This window comes from Hippopotamus amphibius, chromosome 1 (genome assembly GCF_030028045.1).
Source record: "Hippopotamus amphibius kiboko isolate mHipAmp2 chromosome 1, mHipAmp2.hap2, whole genome shotgun sequence".
NCBI lineage: Eukaryota > Metazoa > Chordata > Mammalia > Artiodactyla > Hippopotamidae > Hippopotamus > Hippopotamus amphibius.
Genome location: NC_080186.1, coordinates 129,278,545 through 129,292,594, shown reverse-complemented (window position 1 = coordinate 129,292,594; position 14,050 = coordinate 129,278,545). Strand labels below are relative to the sequence as shown.

The 14,050-nt window shown below is 44.4% G+C and overlaps 1 protein-coding gene across 2 annotated transcripts; it reads right to left on the bottom strand.

The window, feature by feature from the left end:
• Nucleotides 1-233: 233 nt before the first annotated feature.
• On the bottom strand, nt 234-3,947 carry DRD1 (dopamine receptor D1). 2 transcript variants are annotated; one of them, XM_057748960.1, is made up of 2 exons: nt 3,921-3,947; nt 234-2,862 (listed from the first exon to the last, which is right to left on the bottom strand). In XM_057748960.1, the coding sequence occupies exon 2, from the start codon at nt 2,356-2,358 to the stop codon at nt 1,018-1,020; it is 1,341 nt and encodes a 446-aa protein (XP_057604943.1). In that variant the 5' UTR covers nt 2,359-2,862; nt 3,921-3,947; the 3' UTR covers nt 234-1,017. The 2 variants fall into 2 exon arrangements, with proteins under 2 accessions (XP_057604943.1, XP_057604952.1); XM_057748969.1 differs by lacking the exon at nt 3,921-3,947 and adding an exon at nt 2,946-3,376.
• Nucleotides 3,948-14,050: the final 10,103 nt, after the last annotated feature.

Genomic DNA, 14,050 nt, shown 5'->3' with positions numbered 1-14,050 from the left:
GGCATATACTTTTCATTACCACCTAAGATCATAAATTTCAAGTTGGAGTCTTCTTAAGCTAACTCATTTCAGATATTTACAGAACTGCAAATCATTCTCCTGGGAAAGTCTTTGTTACTTAAAAAATTGTGAACACAAGAGGAGCTGTGCTTTTTTAAATCTTTCAAAATCTTTTTAGAAAAAAAAAAAAAACAAGCACAGCATTTGTCAGTTCTCACCTTGTATTTATTTGTGCCAATGATTTTTAAGGAATCAACACAACTTCATTTTTTTTTTATCAGACTTTGCTGTGTTTCTGGAAGTTATATATGAACATTTAGACCCTCAGAGAGTCTATGTGTTTGTTTCATAGGCTTATAAAGTGCTAGTGAAATGGACAAAAATGCTATTGTAAGATCTCAGATAACTCATTTGTTTATCCTGTTAAATATGATAAATATAGATTTATTGAAATAAATTAAAAATATCCATATAATACAATAAATAAATAAAACCAATATCAACAAAGCATCAATTCTGGAAAAAAAAATCCCATTCCTACTGTAAGGCTCAATTATTTTTTAGGAATAATTTATGAAGGCATGCACCTACCTTTACAATCTGAAAACTCTGCTTGGACCAGGGTTAGCACCTGTTTGTACACAGCAAACTCAACCCTTCTCATTTCCTTCCCGGGAAGGTTTAATTTTTAAGTGAAGCTGTTCGTTGTTGATTCTTTGCTCTATTTTTTAAGTCCTAAGATAAGACTCAGTTTCTAGAAATAACTTTGGAGCCAAAGACACGTGCCTTATGAACATTCGCTTCACCTGTGTCCCTCTGGAATCACTATGAACAACACAGAAAACACACTGGAATGTAGATTAAAATGTCGTTAGTTGTGTGTTGAGGGGAGGCAGCAGAGGAGGGCTCGCCCAATATCTCAGAGTCTCACCACACCTTAGTTTCTTCCTAGCAAGCTCCAGAGAAATCTCCTCTAGCTTTTGGGATGAGTGTGTCTGCTAGGATTCATCTTGGAGTTCAGGTGGGGTGCTGTCCATTTTGCGTGATGGGCTGGATCTTCTCTAGAGAGACATCAGTGTCATAGTCCAAAATGACAGATAGGGCTGGGGACAGCTTCTCCAACGGCTTGGCTATTCCACCTGCTTCCTCCTTCTTCAGGTCCTCAGAGGAGCCCATGGCATGTGGGATCAGATACACAAGATTGCAGTCCTTGGAGATGGAACCTCGAGTCTCGTGATGGCTGGAAAACACCACAGCCCCATTGTTATTGATGCTAACCGTCTCGATGGCATTATTCGGCGTCGGGCAAAGTCTGTAGCATCCTAAGAGGGTGGAAAATGCCTTCCGAAAATCAGCATTAAAGGCATAAATGATGGGGTTCAAGGAGGAATTAGCCCACCCAAACCACACAAACACATCAAAGGTGATGGAATCGATGCAGAAGGGCTTGGTCTCCCCAGACCCGCAGAAGGGGACCATGCAGTTCAAGATAAAGAAAGGGAGCCAGCAGCATACAAACACCCCCATGATCACCGACAGAGTCTTCAGAACCTTAGTCTCTCTTTTGAAGGACATCTTAAAGGAGCTTTCCGGCTGAGAGCACTCCACGGGGTTTCCATTACCTGTAGTGGTCTGGCAGTTCTTGGCATGGACCGCTGCCCTCTCCAAGGCCGAGATGCGCCGTATTTGCTTCTGGGCGATCCTGTAGATCCTGGTGTAGGTGACAATCATGATGGCCACAGGGATGTAAAAGCTTATTAGGGAGGACGAAATGGCATATGTCCTGCTCAAGCTGGAGTCACAGTTGTTGGTGGTCTTGCCCAGGGAGGTGGCATTCCCATCAGAGGGACTTGTGGGTTTCGCCTTGTGCCAGCTGAGCTGCACTGGAATGAAGGAGATGAGTACAGACAAAGTCCATGCCACGCTGATCAGAATGAAGGCTGCCTTGGGGGTCATCTTCCTCTCATAGCGGAAGGGGCTAGAGATGGCCCAATACCTGTCCACGCTGATCACACAGAGGTTGAGGATGGACGCGGTGGAGCACATGATGTCAAAGGCCACCCAGATGTTACAGAAGGACCCAAAGGGCCAGAAGCCAGCGATCTCAGCCACTGCCTTCCAGGGCATGACCAAGACAGCCACCAAGAGATCCGACACAGCCAAGGAGATGACAAAGAAGTTGGTCACCTTGGACCGCAGGTGTCGGAACCTGATGACGGCGGCACAGACCAGCGTGTTCCCCAGGAGTGTGGACAGGATGAGCAGCGACAGGAAACAGGCTGTGAGGATGCGGAAGGAGAAGTCCCTCTCCACCACCAGCCCAGTGCCATCCATGGTAGAGGTGTTCAGAGTCCTCATCTTCCTGAAGGAGAGTGTAGAGAGGGGTTGGACACCCCTCAAGTTCCTAAACAGGGATTAGGGGTGGGTCAGACCTGCAGAAGTCCTCACTGGCCAGGCAGCCCCTTACACAGCTCTGTTTGCTCCCCTGGGTGGAGAACCTCACCAGTATTCCATCAGAGGGTCGCAACAATTCTGTGGCAGTAGCCTGCCTTGGCAGTCCAAGTCAGCCCCTTGGAATGTCCCCTTGCTCTCTACAACTGTCTTCTGACTCTCTTGCTCCAGGTCACTGTCACGGAGACCAGTTGGCCCTTCAATGCCCCATGGAAAGCACTGGCTTTTTAGCATACTCTAAGCTATCAGTCCAGAGACTCCCAGGCCTCCGCTGAGCAAGTCAATTGTCATCACATTTCGGGGCTGTTGCCTCTCTGATGGTGACAGAGAATTCTCCCCCTCTGAGGCGCAGCTGAAAATACATGCCTCGCTCCTCCAAGCCCCTGGCTCCGCAGCAACTCCCCCAAAGCCCTAGAAAGCAAAGGACGTTTGCCAAGATAAGCAGATCGCATCTTTACTGTCAAGCCCAATCCAGCTCCCTCTGAGCCACCTACCTTGCCTTCGCGCTGTCTCTCCCCAAACCCCCTGGAGCTCCGAGAGCTGGCCTCGCGAGGCGCTGCAGCTCCACAACGCCCAGAAGGCACCCCTGAATCCTGTCCTACGCGCGCAGCCTGTGTTCTCCTCCCGATGCGCAAAAACCGCCGGAGCGGGTTTGGGAAAAGGATCTGGGGCCAGGTCCACAGGGAGCTGGCGCTGCCCCCGCTGCCTCGAATAGCTGGAGATGGTTCAAAGCGGACGAGACCCCGGAAAAGGGCTCGCGGGCGCTCAGAGCCTCCTTGAGAGAGGGCACCCCCAGTACTAGTCACCTGGGCAACTGCTTCTTTTCTTTGCTTCCTTTCTCCGGAAGCGGAGCGCCCGGGTGTCCCTCGAGTGGCCTCTGATCCCTCGGGGAAGAGCCCTGCGCCTTCCCGCGGAACTGCCCGCTGCCTCCCAGGAGGAGCCCGTGGGAACACGAGGCAGAGAGAGCCGAGCTGGCACCAGCGGGCGCCCGGGCCGGCCGGGTTCCCGCGGGGCACAGCCCACCCCGCCCCCGCGTCCCCTCCCCTGCCCTGGAGGCGGGCTTCGCTTGACAGGCAGAGTTGCGGGCGACAGCCGCACGTGGTTGGTGCCTAGGGCGAAGGGGGTGGGGGACGCCCAGGTGAGCGCTAGCCCGCCCCGGGTGTCCCCCGCCAAACCCCGGGCCCCCGGAACCCGGATCAGCATCCGACAGGGGCCCGCGAGTAAAGACCCGATATTAAAACCTCAAGTAAGCTGGAGTCGCCTGAAAGCAAAGCTCTGCCCGACATTCAGCGCCTCCTGGGGTCAACCCCAAGCCCTTTCCAAAGACCAAACGGAAACTGGGACCCGCTCGCTCTCCCACGCACACCAACCACTAAAACAGCCCCCCTCCCGCCCCCCAGGTCCGACATGCGCTACCTCCAAGTGCCCCCAACTAGGGTGAGACGTGCCCCGCGGGCGCCTGTACTCACCGCTCGCCGGGAGGGCTTCGCGCAGCAGGGCGCCGGGCCCGTGCGCTCCGCTGCGCCCCGAGGGCGCTCACTTGGCGCTCAGCGAGGGTAGCGGGCGCTTCTGCGGCTGCGGTCAAGGCCGGACTGCAGACCGTGCTCGGCGCCCGGCGAGCGCCCCAACCCCAGCGCCACGCGCTCAGCGGGCCCGGCGCGCCCTCTGCCGGCGGTTTTGGCTTCCAGCGCCCCGACTGCGCCCGCTCAGGCACCAACCTCACCGGTAAGGGCTCCAGCATCCACGCGGGACCCGCGCCTGGACCCACTCTTCCCTGACGATGACCGCTAGAACCTGGGAAAGGGGACGCCTCTGCTTGAAATCCCCTAAAATTGACAAGGATGAAAAATTTGTTTTGCTGGCACTTCATTCATTGAGCCAATGTATTTTTCTGACTACGTACCAAGAGCGGCAGGGTAAGTTAGATGCAAGCCTTACTCTCAATGAGTAAACCAGAGAGGACTGGGAGTTACCGAGCAGCCTCTGGGCTCCAGGCACACGTCTTGTGTCGTCCACCCTTTAAAGAATCCCTCCTCCTAAGCCTCCTCATTTTCACTTTCCCCAAGTAGAAAATCAGGTTCAAAAAGGTACCCAAAGTTACAGAGTTAATGAGGGCGCCAGCTGCCTGACTCCCACCTGCGTCTTCTTTTCACCTACACGCCACTGCCTACTGGGAACTCTGAGCCTAGCGCGGGATCCGATGAAATAAATAATTACCCACAGAGCTAAAGTAGATAAAAGGACGAGATGGAAGCAAGAGGGCCTGGTGGAGATGATTGCCCCTGAGCCCCTCCCCCGCTGCACAGGACAGACTTCACAGCTGTAAATGGCACATAGATTACATTTATGTAAAGAGCGACAACACCGCGCCTTGCTGTGCCTTCCTAAGCCTGGGGAAGGTGAGCCAGCAGTTTCCATGTCACTGCCTGGCTTCCTGTCCCTGCCCTGCCACCGTTGGCTATGTGTGCCCTCTCTCCTCTCTGAACTCGGTTTCTTCCCCTGTAAAATGGTGATGACATAACAGGATCCTTATGAGTGTTAAATGAGATGATGTTTGCAGAGGGCTTGGCGCAGAGCCTAGGACCCAGTCAGCCCTTTCCAGGTAGGCATCCGTGAGGGCTCATTAGAAAACCTATCGTCTTATCTCCTTGAGAGCCTTGCACCACAATGGAAGCCACAATTTTCTCTGTAAAAATGCTAACCCTAAATAATTCCATTCAATTAGCTAGAACACACTGTACCTTGATTTTAAATGAAAGAACCACATTACAGACGGCAGACGTTCCTGTGCCCCTGTTCCCAGCTCTGTTCTCCCACCCTCAGCATTACTGTCATACATAGTGACACCATCATACTATTTTTGCCACAAACCTGCCCAAAAAGAACCACATGCTTACAGAGTCTTAAAGCCATGCTTAACATAATACTTCCAGATCATTTTCCTTAAGGTAGTCATTCCCCAAGCTTCCTGGCTTTATTGCATCTTTCTCTCGCTTTTACTAACAAACACAAGCGAAAGGATAAGATTCTGGTTCAAGACAGTCATATCAGCCTGAATGTTTAACTCCCCACATTCTACCCACCCATCCTGGAGTGTTTCCACTGCAATTACCCAGAAATACACAGGTAGGGGAAATTCAGCATGAACCATGGAAGGCAGGAAAGGTCACGGGGGGGGGGGGGGGGGGAGGTCCTTTTCTCCAGGATAAAAGACAGATAGGATTGAACTAGAGGAGGGAGGTCTCCCTGGGGTTTTTCATCTGGAAAGAAACCCCAAAAGAACACACTGCAAGATAGAGGTAACAGCCCGGAGGGCAGGTTGAGGCCAATTTGAGGGGTAAAATTTCTGTCTAGTGATTCCCCTGAGAAATGCACCCAATACCCAAGTCCTCCCAGAGCCAATAATCCTGGCACTGCCCACTGCTCTTTAGATTAAAGCCCAGTGGCAACCAGTCTGATCTCAGGTGGCATCACATTCAATGAAACATCAGTTCAACAGCCAGAAAATATTTGACATAAAATTTAAATATGAACCAAAGCCTCATCGGAAGGAAATGATATTCATAACACACTTCATATCCTTGTTTTTCTCAACCTCAGCAGCTGTTCCATGTATAAATTAAAAAAAAAAAAAAAAAAAAAGCTTTTTGTTCTTTGTTTGAAAAATTCCCTAAATTCTTTCCAAACTATCCTACGCTGACCTGTATCTTTTTCTCTGAACTCATTCACCTGTTAGGTCTAGGTGACCAAATCAACATATATCACTTTTGTACTGGTTGAGAGGTATTTCTTGTACAAGAATAAATTTCTGCCATTTTTGCTGCCAGAGAATCCAATTTTCTTCTTACCCATAACATACAAGAGAAAAGGCTCAGGAATGCAGCTACAGAAGGAGGGAAGACTCTGTGAATATCTAATAGGATAATTTTGTTTCCTGTCACCCAAAAAACAAGAGTTGGACAATTTCTTATGATTCCAAGACAGACCCCTGAGATCTCTTTCTGGCAAACTTAGGTCACAAATTTTCGAACGTCATTGCTGAGGGAACAGGAAAAAGCAAAATGTAGCTTAAATCTCAGGGTTTTTTTCACTTTGCAGAGAGTGTGAATTTCAGAGGAACTTACAGTTTGCGTAGAGGTTTGGGGTTTCTTTCCATATTTTCTCTCTTGAAGCTAAGGTGAAACAAAACCTTCCGTTTTGTCCTATAAAAATATCCCCCACAAACGTGAGGAACCGAATATAAATGCGAGCAGGTATTAGCATTAGATCATGCTGGGAATGTAAACCCTAGCACAAAAGCACCTTTGTTTCCCAAATTGGCATCTCTTTTAAGCTCTACGGTGATTTATGCACTGCAAGGAGGGGGAAGTTAAAATGATGCTTTTCAACAAATTTTTATTTGGAGTTTGTAAATGTAATTGAATACAGAAGGCACGCTACCACAGGGGAGCTTAAGCTCACAAAAGACTAAATAAAACATGTGAACTGTCAAGTATAACAAATGAAATATTGGGGAGGCTTTAGGATTATTAAAGCTAATTTTATACCTAAAATGATTGCTTATAATCTTAATGAAAAGAGATAAAGCTTGGCTGGCCTTGACTAAGTAACTAGGATGCTTGTTTTAGACCATAACCATAACTTCTCTGAAATTCCTGATCCCATGTTGGATTTCCTTCCCCTATATAATTCAAAAATCAACACTATTAAAAATTTTTAAATCCACAAATATCGCTTCGGGTAGAGGTTGAGCATGCATGACGTGTGTTTGTTGTTGCTGTGTCTGTTCTTAGTTCCCCTTTTCCTTTTGCTTGTTTTCCGACTTCTGGAGATTTACCTGAGTTTATCTCCTTCATCGCCTTATTTTCTATAATTTTTTGTGTTGCTCTTTTCATGGTTGCTTTAGGGTTTACATCATATACATGAGAAGATGTATAAGATATAGATACAGACATACCCTGTTTTACTGCACTTCCCAGATATTGCAGATTATACAAATTGAAGTGTTGTGGCAACTCTATTCAAGCAAGTCTATCGGTGCCATTTTTCCAACAGTGTTTGATCACTTTGTGTCTGTGTCACATTTTGGTAATTCTTGTAATATTTCAGAGTTTTTCATTTTGATCTTGTATTTGTTATGATGATATGGGATCAGTGAGCTTTGGTGTTATACTATGACTTGCTGAGGGCTCAGATGACGGTTACCATTTTTTAGCAATAAAGAATTTTTTAATTAAGGTATGTACAGTGCTTTTATAGATATAATGCTATTGCATACTTGACAGACTACAGTATAGTGTAGACATAGCTTTTATATGCACCGGGAAACCAAAAACTTCGTGTGACACATTTTATTGCGATATTCACTTTATTGTGGTAGTCTGGAGCTAACCCCACAATAGCTCTATATGTCTTATATCAGACACATGTATTATATGATAGATCTATATAAGATATAGATATATGTCATATCTTATACATCTTTCTCACAGACTGTTTTCAAGTGATATGATACCATTTTGTGTATAGGTAAGAACCTTACAATAGTATTTTCCATGTCTTCTCTCTCAATTTTTATGCTGTTTTTGTCATACATTTTACTTCTATACATAATATAAATCCCAGAATACATTGTTATAATTTTTCTTTAGTCAATTATCTGTAACACTATTTACAATAACCAAGACATGGAAACAACCTAAATGTCCATTGACAGATGAACAGATAAAGAAGATGTGGCATATATATACACAATGGAATACTACTTAGTCATAAAAAAAGAATAAAATAATACCATTTACAGCAATATGGATGGACCTAGAGATTATCATACTATTGAAGAAAGTCAGAAAGAGAAAGACAAATACCATATGCTATCACTTACATGTGGAATCTAAAATATGACACAAATGAACTTATCTATGAAACAGAAACAGACTCACAGACACAGAGAACAGACTTCTGGTTGCCAAGGGGGTCAGGAGGGGGATTGGGAGTTTGGGATTAGCAGATGTAAACTATTACATATAGAATGGATAAACAACAATATTCTATTGTATAGCACAGGGAACAATATTCAACACCCTGTGATAAACTGTAATGGAAAAGAATATGAAAAAGAATGTATGTATATATACATGTATAACTGAATCATTTTGCTGTACAGCAGAAATTAATACAACATTGTAAATCAACTATATTCCAATAAAGTAAATTTTAAATAAATAAATAGAAGGTCAGTTATCTTGTAAAGACATTTAAATAATAAGAAAGAACTATTACATCTTTACCTGTATAGTTACCTATGTACCACCTCTGACAGTCTTCATTATTCTGTAACTACATCCATATTTTCATCTGGTATCATCTTTCTGCTTAAAAGATGACCTTTAACTTTTCCTGTAGTAGAGATCTGCTGGGGGTGATTCTTTCAGCTTTTGTATCACTGAAAAGTCTTTAATTTGCCTTCATTTTTGAAAGATATTTTTACTAGGGATAGAACTCTGGATTGACAGATTTTTCCTGTTAGAGTTTTAAAAGGTTGGTCCGTAGTTGCCTTACTTGTATCATTTCCAGTGAGAAATCTGATGTCATCTTCATCTTTGTCCTTCTGTATGGGACATGTCTTTTTCCTCTGGCTACTTTTAAGATTTTTTTCTTTATCATTGATTTTGATCGATTTAATCATAACATACCTTCGTGTAGTTTTCTTCAAACTGTTGGTGTGCTAGGGATTTGTTGAGATCCTTCAACCTGTGGGTTTATGGTTTTTGTCAAATTTGGAAAACTTTTGGCCATTAACTTTTCATATGTTTTTCTGTCTCCTCTTTTCTTCTTTTCTTCAGGTTCTTCAATTATATGTATATTAGATTGCTTGCGGTTGGCCTGCAACTCACTGATGCTTATTTTATTTTATTTACTCTCTTTTCTCTATATTTTCATCTTGGATAGTTTCTGTTGCTATATCCTTGAGTTCACTAGTATTTTTTTCTTTTTCGCTGTCTAATCTGTTATTAATCTCATCCAGTGAATTTTCTATCTCACACTTTGTAGTTTTCTTCTCTAGAAGTTCATTTCGTTTCTTTTTTATATCTCCCATGTGTCTACTTAACATTCTGAATGTATGAAATATATTATAGCTATAATAAGTGTTTCACTGTCCCTCTTCGCTAATTCCAACCTCTGTTTCAGTTCAATTGATTGCTTGTACTTCTTATTATGAGTTGCATTTTTCCAATTCTTTTCATGCCTGGTACCTTTTGACTGGATGCCATACATCGTGAATTTTGTCTCGTAGAGTACTGGATCTTTTTATATTCCTACAAATATCCTTGAGCTTTGTAACACATTTAAATTACTTAAAAACAATTTGACCTTTTCAGGTATTTGCTTTGAGGACTTGTTAGGTAGAGCCAGAGATGTGTTTAGTCTGGGACTAATTACTTTCCATGACTGGGACAGGATTCTTCTGTGTACTCTACCCAATGCCCTGTGGATTATGAGGTTTTCCAGTCTGGCTGGTGGCAACAAGCACTGTTCCTGGTCCTGTGTGAGTTCCCTGTAATCTTCACACTCCCATTTCCTCACATCATATACTGATTAGTTTCCTGCTGAATACTGTAAGGGACTCTGAAGATTTCTGGAGTTCTCTCTCTTTCTCTCTCCCCAGGTCTCTCCTTTCCAGTACCCTGTTCTGTGACATCTAGCTGCCTTGGTGTCCCTGGACTCTCAGTTCTGTCTCCTCAACTCCAGGAGTCCACCAGACTTTCCCTGTGCTACTTCCCTGCACCATGACTTGGAAACTCTCTTGAGTCAGTAAGCTGGGGTGGTTGTCAGGCTCACCTCATTTGGTTGCCATCTCTGAAGGATCACTGTACTTTGTTGTATGATGTTCAGTATCTCAAAAACCATCATTTCATATATTCTGCCCATTTTATTGTTTGTTCCAGGTAGGAGTATCAATCCAGTCCCTATTATTCCATCCTGTCTGGAAATAGAAGTCTCAATTTTTAAAATTTTAATCCTAAAAAAAGCAAGGGAAACTAAGCTGGCAAGAGAAATTGGAGTTGAAAATGAAGATTCCCAATACTTCATTCGAAAAATGAAGTTCAGCAATACTGATTTTCTTCTGGGGTTTGTTTGTTTGTTCACCTCCAAACTGCTACTGGCCCATGGCTCTGGGCTGCCACAAGCACCAAAACTAGCCCGGGCCCACTTATATTATGACTCCAGTGTTCTTCCTCTTTGCCCATCTAAATCCTTCAGTCTTGAGAGATGTATGGAGTCTGTTTGGCCCGGCCTGGACTTCTGGGGTTGTGCACAGAGTCAATTCCCTGAGAAGAGATGGAATGGTTACAAATGCCACCATGCATTCCATAAATATGTCTTGAGTGCCTGTTATTGGCCAGGTGTTTTCTTAGTACGGGGACCACAGCACTGTACAAAACAAACACTCCTATCCTCATAGCATTTATATTCCTGTGCTAAATAATAAATGTCTTTGGCACAACATATATAGAACTGCCATGAGTTTCAATTTTGTTGAAAAAAAAAAATAGATGCTCTTACTGGCAAAATCACAACCTAAGCTAACATAAAAGATGGGCTCATTCAGAAAAATTGTTTATCCTGTGTGAATATAGAATCTTTTTAAGTCACCTTAGAGAGTCTTTTTTAGGCCATTTATAGAAAACACAAAGCGCAAGGGAAGGGCTTTGCAGAAAAAATGCTGAAGCAGGCTCTTGAGGCTGTAAATTGAGCATTCTCTGTGAAGACACAAAAATGTTATTGTCTGTTGGGCCTATGAGGCAAGTTACTATTAGAGGACCCCAGAGAGCATCCTTCAATTCACAAAAGAATTCATGAGCTGAGGCCTTTCCTTCCAGCCTATCTCTGCCATTGGTTAAGCTACTTTCCCTCCTGACAACATAATCACTGGTCAATCTAAACCCCAAGCCTCACATGTCCCAATTCTGTGAGAAGTTTGCATGGGGTTGCAGTGGAAAGAAATTGAGTCAGACAGACCTGGATTTGAAACTTGACTCTATTATTATAATATCTAGCTGTGGGAATTTACTCAAGTTTCTTCACTTTCTGACCTCTTTTTTCTACCCCTTGAAAATGCAACTACTACTATTTATCATGCAGGGTTGTTAAGAATATTAAATGAGATCCTGTCTATGAAATATAGGTAGATAGACAGAGATCAGGAAATGTTACCTTGCTTTACATTCTGTCTTAGCAAAAAGGCTGTTCATCATGCATCATTTGTTGGGTTTTACCAGCCCAGCATCCATTTCACCTTCTCCTGGTAAAAACATCCCAGATTTTGGGGTGAGGGGATTACCTGTTTCTTACTGACTACACTCTAGTGGTCTGATAAGATAGACTGCCCCTCTGTAGCTAAGGGGATGAACGCATGACCTGAGGATGCTTTCTCTCTGAGATTTGAATCTTAAGCAGAGTGGCAAAGACACTGAAAACATTTGGCTGTCACTCATCCCACCAGCATCACCTTGACCAGACTACTTCTGCTGTGAGACCATAACTCTTCCTTCCAGGACCCTGGGTGCTCTGTTCTCTGTCCATTCCCAAGCCTGTTTATAAAGCCTCCCTTCCATTCAGTGTTACCTTTCCAGTGAATTTCCTTTTGCTTAGGTTAGCCATAGTGTTTACAACCAGGTAGCTCTACCTGATCAGCAAAACAAAAAGGGAAAAAAAAAAAAAAAAAAAACATGTTTTGTGTTTTATTTGGATTCAAATCTACTAGAGCCGCCATTTTTACTTGCCTGGCCAGCAAGGAGAAAAATTATACACAGAGGTGTCAGGATTTTTCCTAACTAACAAAAGAGCCTATTTAATTTGTAGAGTGATGAGTCCTCCCAATGACTTATTTCATTTACAACCTTCATTCCCTATAACAAACATATTCAACAGATTAAGTGAACAATACAACGTTATTACCTGCTTCCAGTGGGAAACACCCTGATGATGATCCCTGGAGTTGCCCTGGCCACCTCCATCTGGCATCCTTGGGCCCAGCATGCACTCAATGACCACTGGACAGTGGTATTTACCTGGCTGGCTACTTCTTGGACACTGGTGTTTACCTGATTGGCTACTTTTCCAAAGAGTAGAAGCACCTTTCCCAGCTTCAGGAAGGTAGATACAGGGGCCAAGGGACCCAGAGGAGACAATACCTAATCTGATCCTAAAAGAAAGAAAGGAAATAATCCAGATGAAGAAGGAGGGAAGGTATATTCAGCAGAGGGAGCAGCATGTGTGAAATGATGGTGTTGGAAGAAGGAGTGGGGAATGATGAGAGATGGAGTTGGGAGATTGGAAGAAATATAAAGAGGACGGTCCACCCTTGCTTTGGAAACCCAAGCAATTTTAAGGTCAATATCCTTTTATTCAAAGGCTTAAGGGAGGGGTCTCAAATATAACTAACAGGACTTGTGTTCTTGGGACAGAGAAACTAGAGGCAGAAGTCCCCCCATATCTCAATGGCTCCAATTTGGAAAAGACAGGGAACGTGCGAAGGGTCCAGAGACAGAGCAGCAACCTTGCAGATGGAATCCTGGGGGCCTTTTGAAAAGGTTCCCTCCCCATACCACCCACGAGTTGTGTGGGCCCAGCCTCCAGCCACCCAGTTCTCTGGAGCTGTTGTGTCACCAACTGCTTACTCAACATCCCCCACCCCCCGGTCATCATAACCGTGTCCTTTATTAAACTGATCGTCTTCCTCCTCGCGGTGCCTCTTGTGTTTCTTCTCTGGGTGACAGACACCTCTACTCCCCCGATACAATGAAGGAAGCCTCCACATTACCTGATGTCTTTCCTCCCTCCTTCCCTTCAAAATCACACACTCCTTTTTATTCTTCTGAGATTCATGGAGACGTCTGCTCCCTTTTCTTTGTTTCCAGAGCTACTGTTCTAACCCAGGTCTCAACATTTCTCACTTGGTTAATGCAACCAGCCTCCCGATCATCATCCCAGCCTATGCCTTGATGAGTTGTTAAGTCATGGGTTAAGTGTCCCTAGTCTTCAAAGACGCCTTGTGAGATGGGATGAGCAGGGATGAGCAGAACCTTTCATTGCTCCTCCCATGTTCCTACTTGATGCTACTGGATATGAGAGCAAATATTGTATGTCACGTGTCCCTTTCTTTAAAACATATTCCTTCCTCATATGCTCTATTAGCTCTTAGATTTCTTTAGGCATCACATTATTAGCTTCAGTTCTAGCAAAAAGAATTCTATTTACAGCTTTTTTAAAAATTAATTAATTAATTTTTTTATTGGCTGCATTGGGTCTTCATTGCCACACACAGGCTTTCTCTAGTTGCAGGAGCTGGGGCTACTCTTCATTGTGGCATGTGGGCTCCTGGTTTCAGTGGCTTCTCTTGTTGCAGAGCACGGGCTCTAGGCACGCAGGCTTCAGTAGTTGTGGCATACAGGCTCAATAGTTGTGGCTCACAGGCCCTAGAGCACAGACTCAATAATTGTGGCACACAGGCTTAGTTGCTCCTCGGCATATGGGATCTTCCTGGAGCAGGGATCGAGCCTGTGTTCCCTACATTGGCAGGCAGATTCTCAAC

What these genes read in the sequence shown, in the direction of transcription:
- DRD1 (XM_057748960.1), bottom strand. Translation starts at nt 2,358, where the DNA reads ATGAGGACTCTGAACACCTCTACCATGGATGGCACTGGGCTGGTGGTG.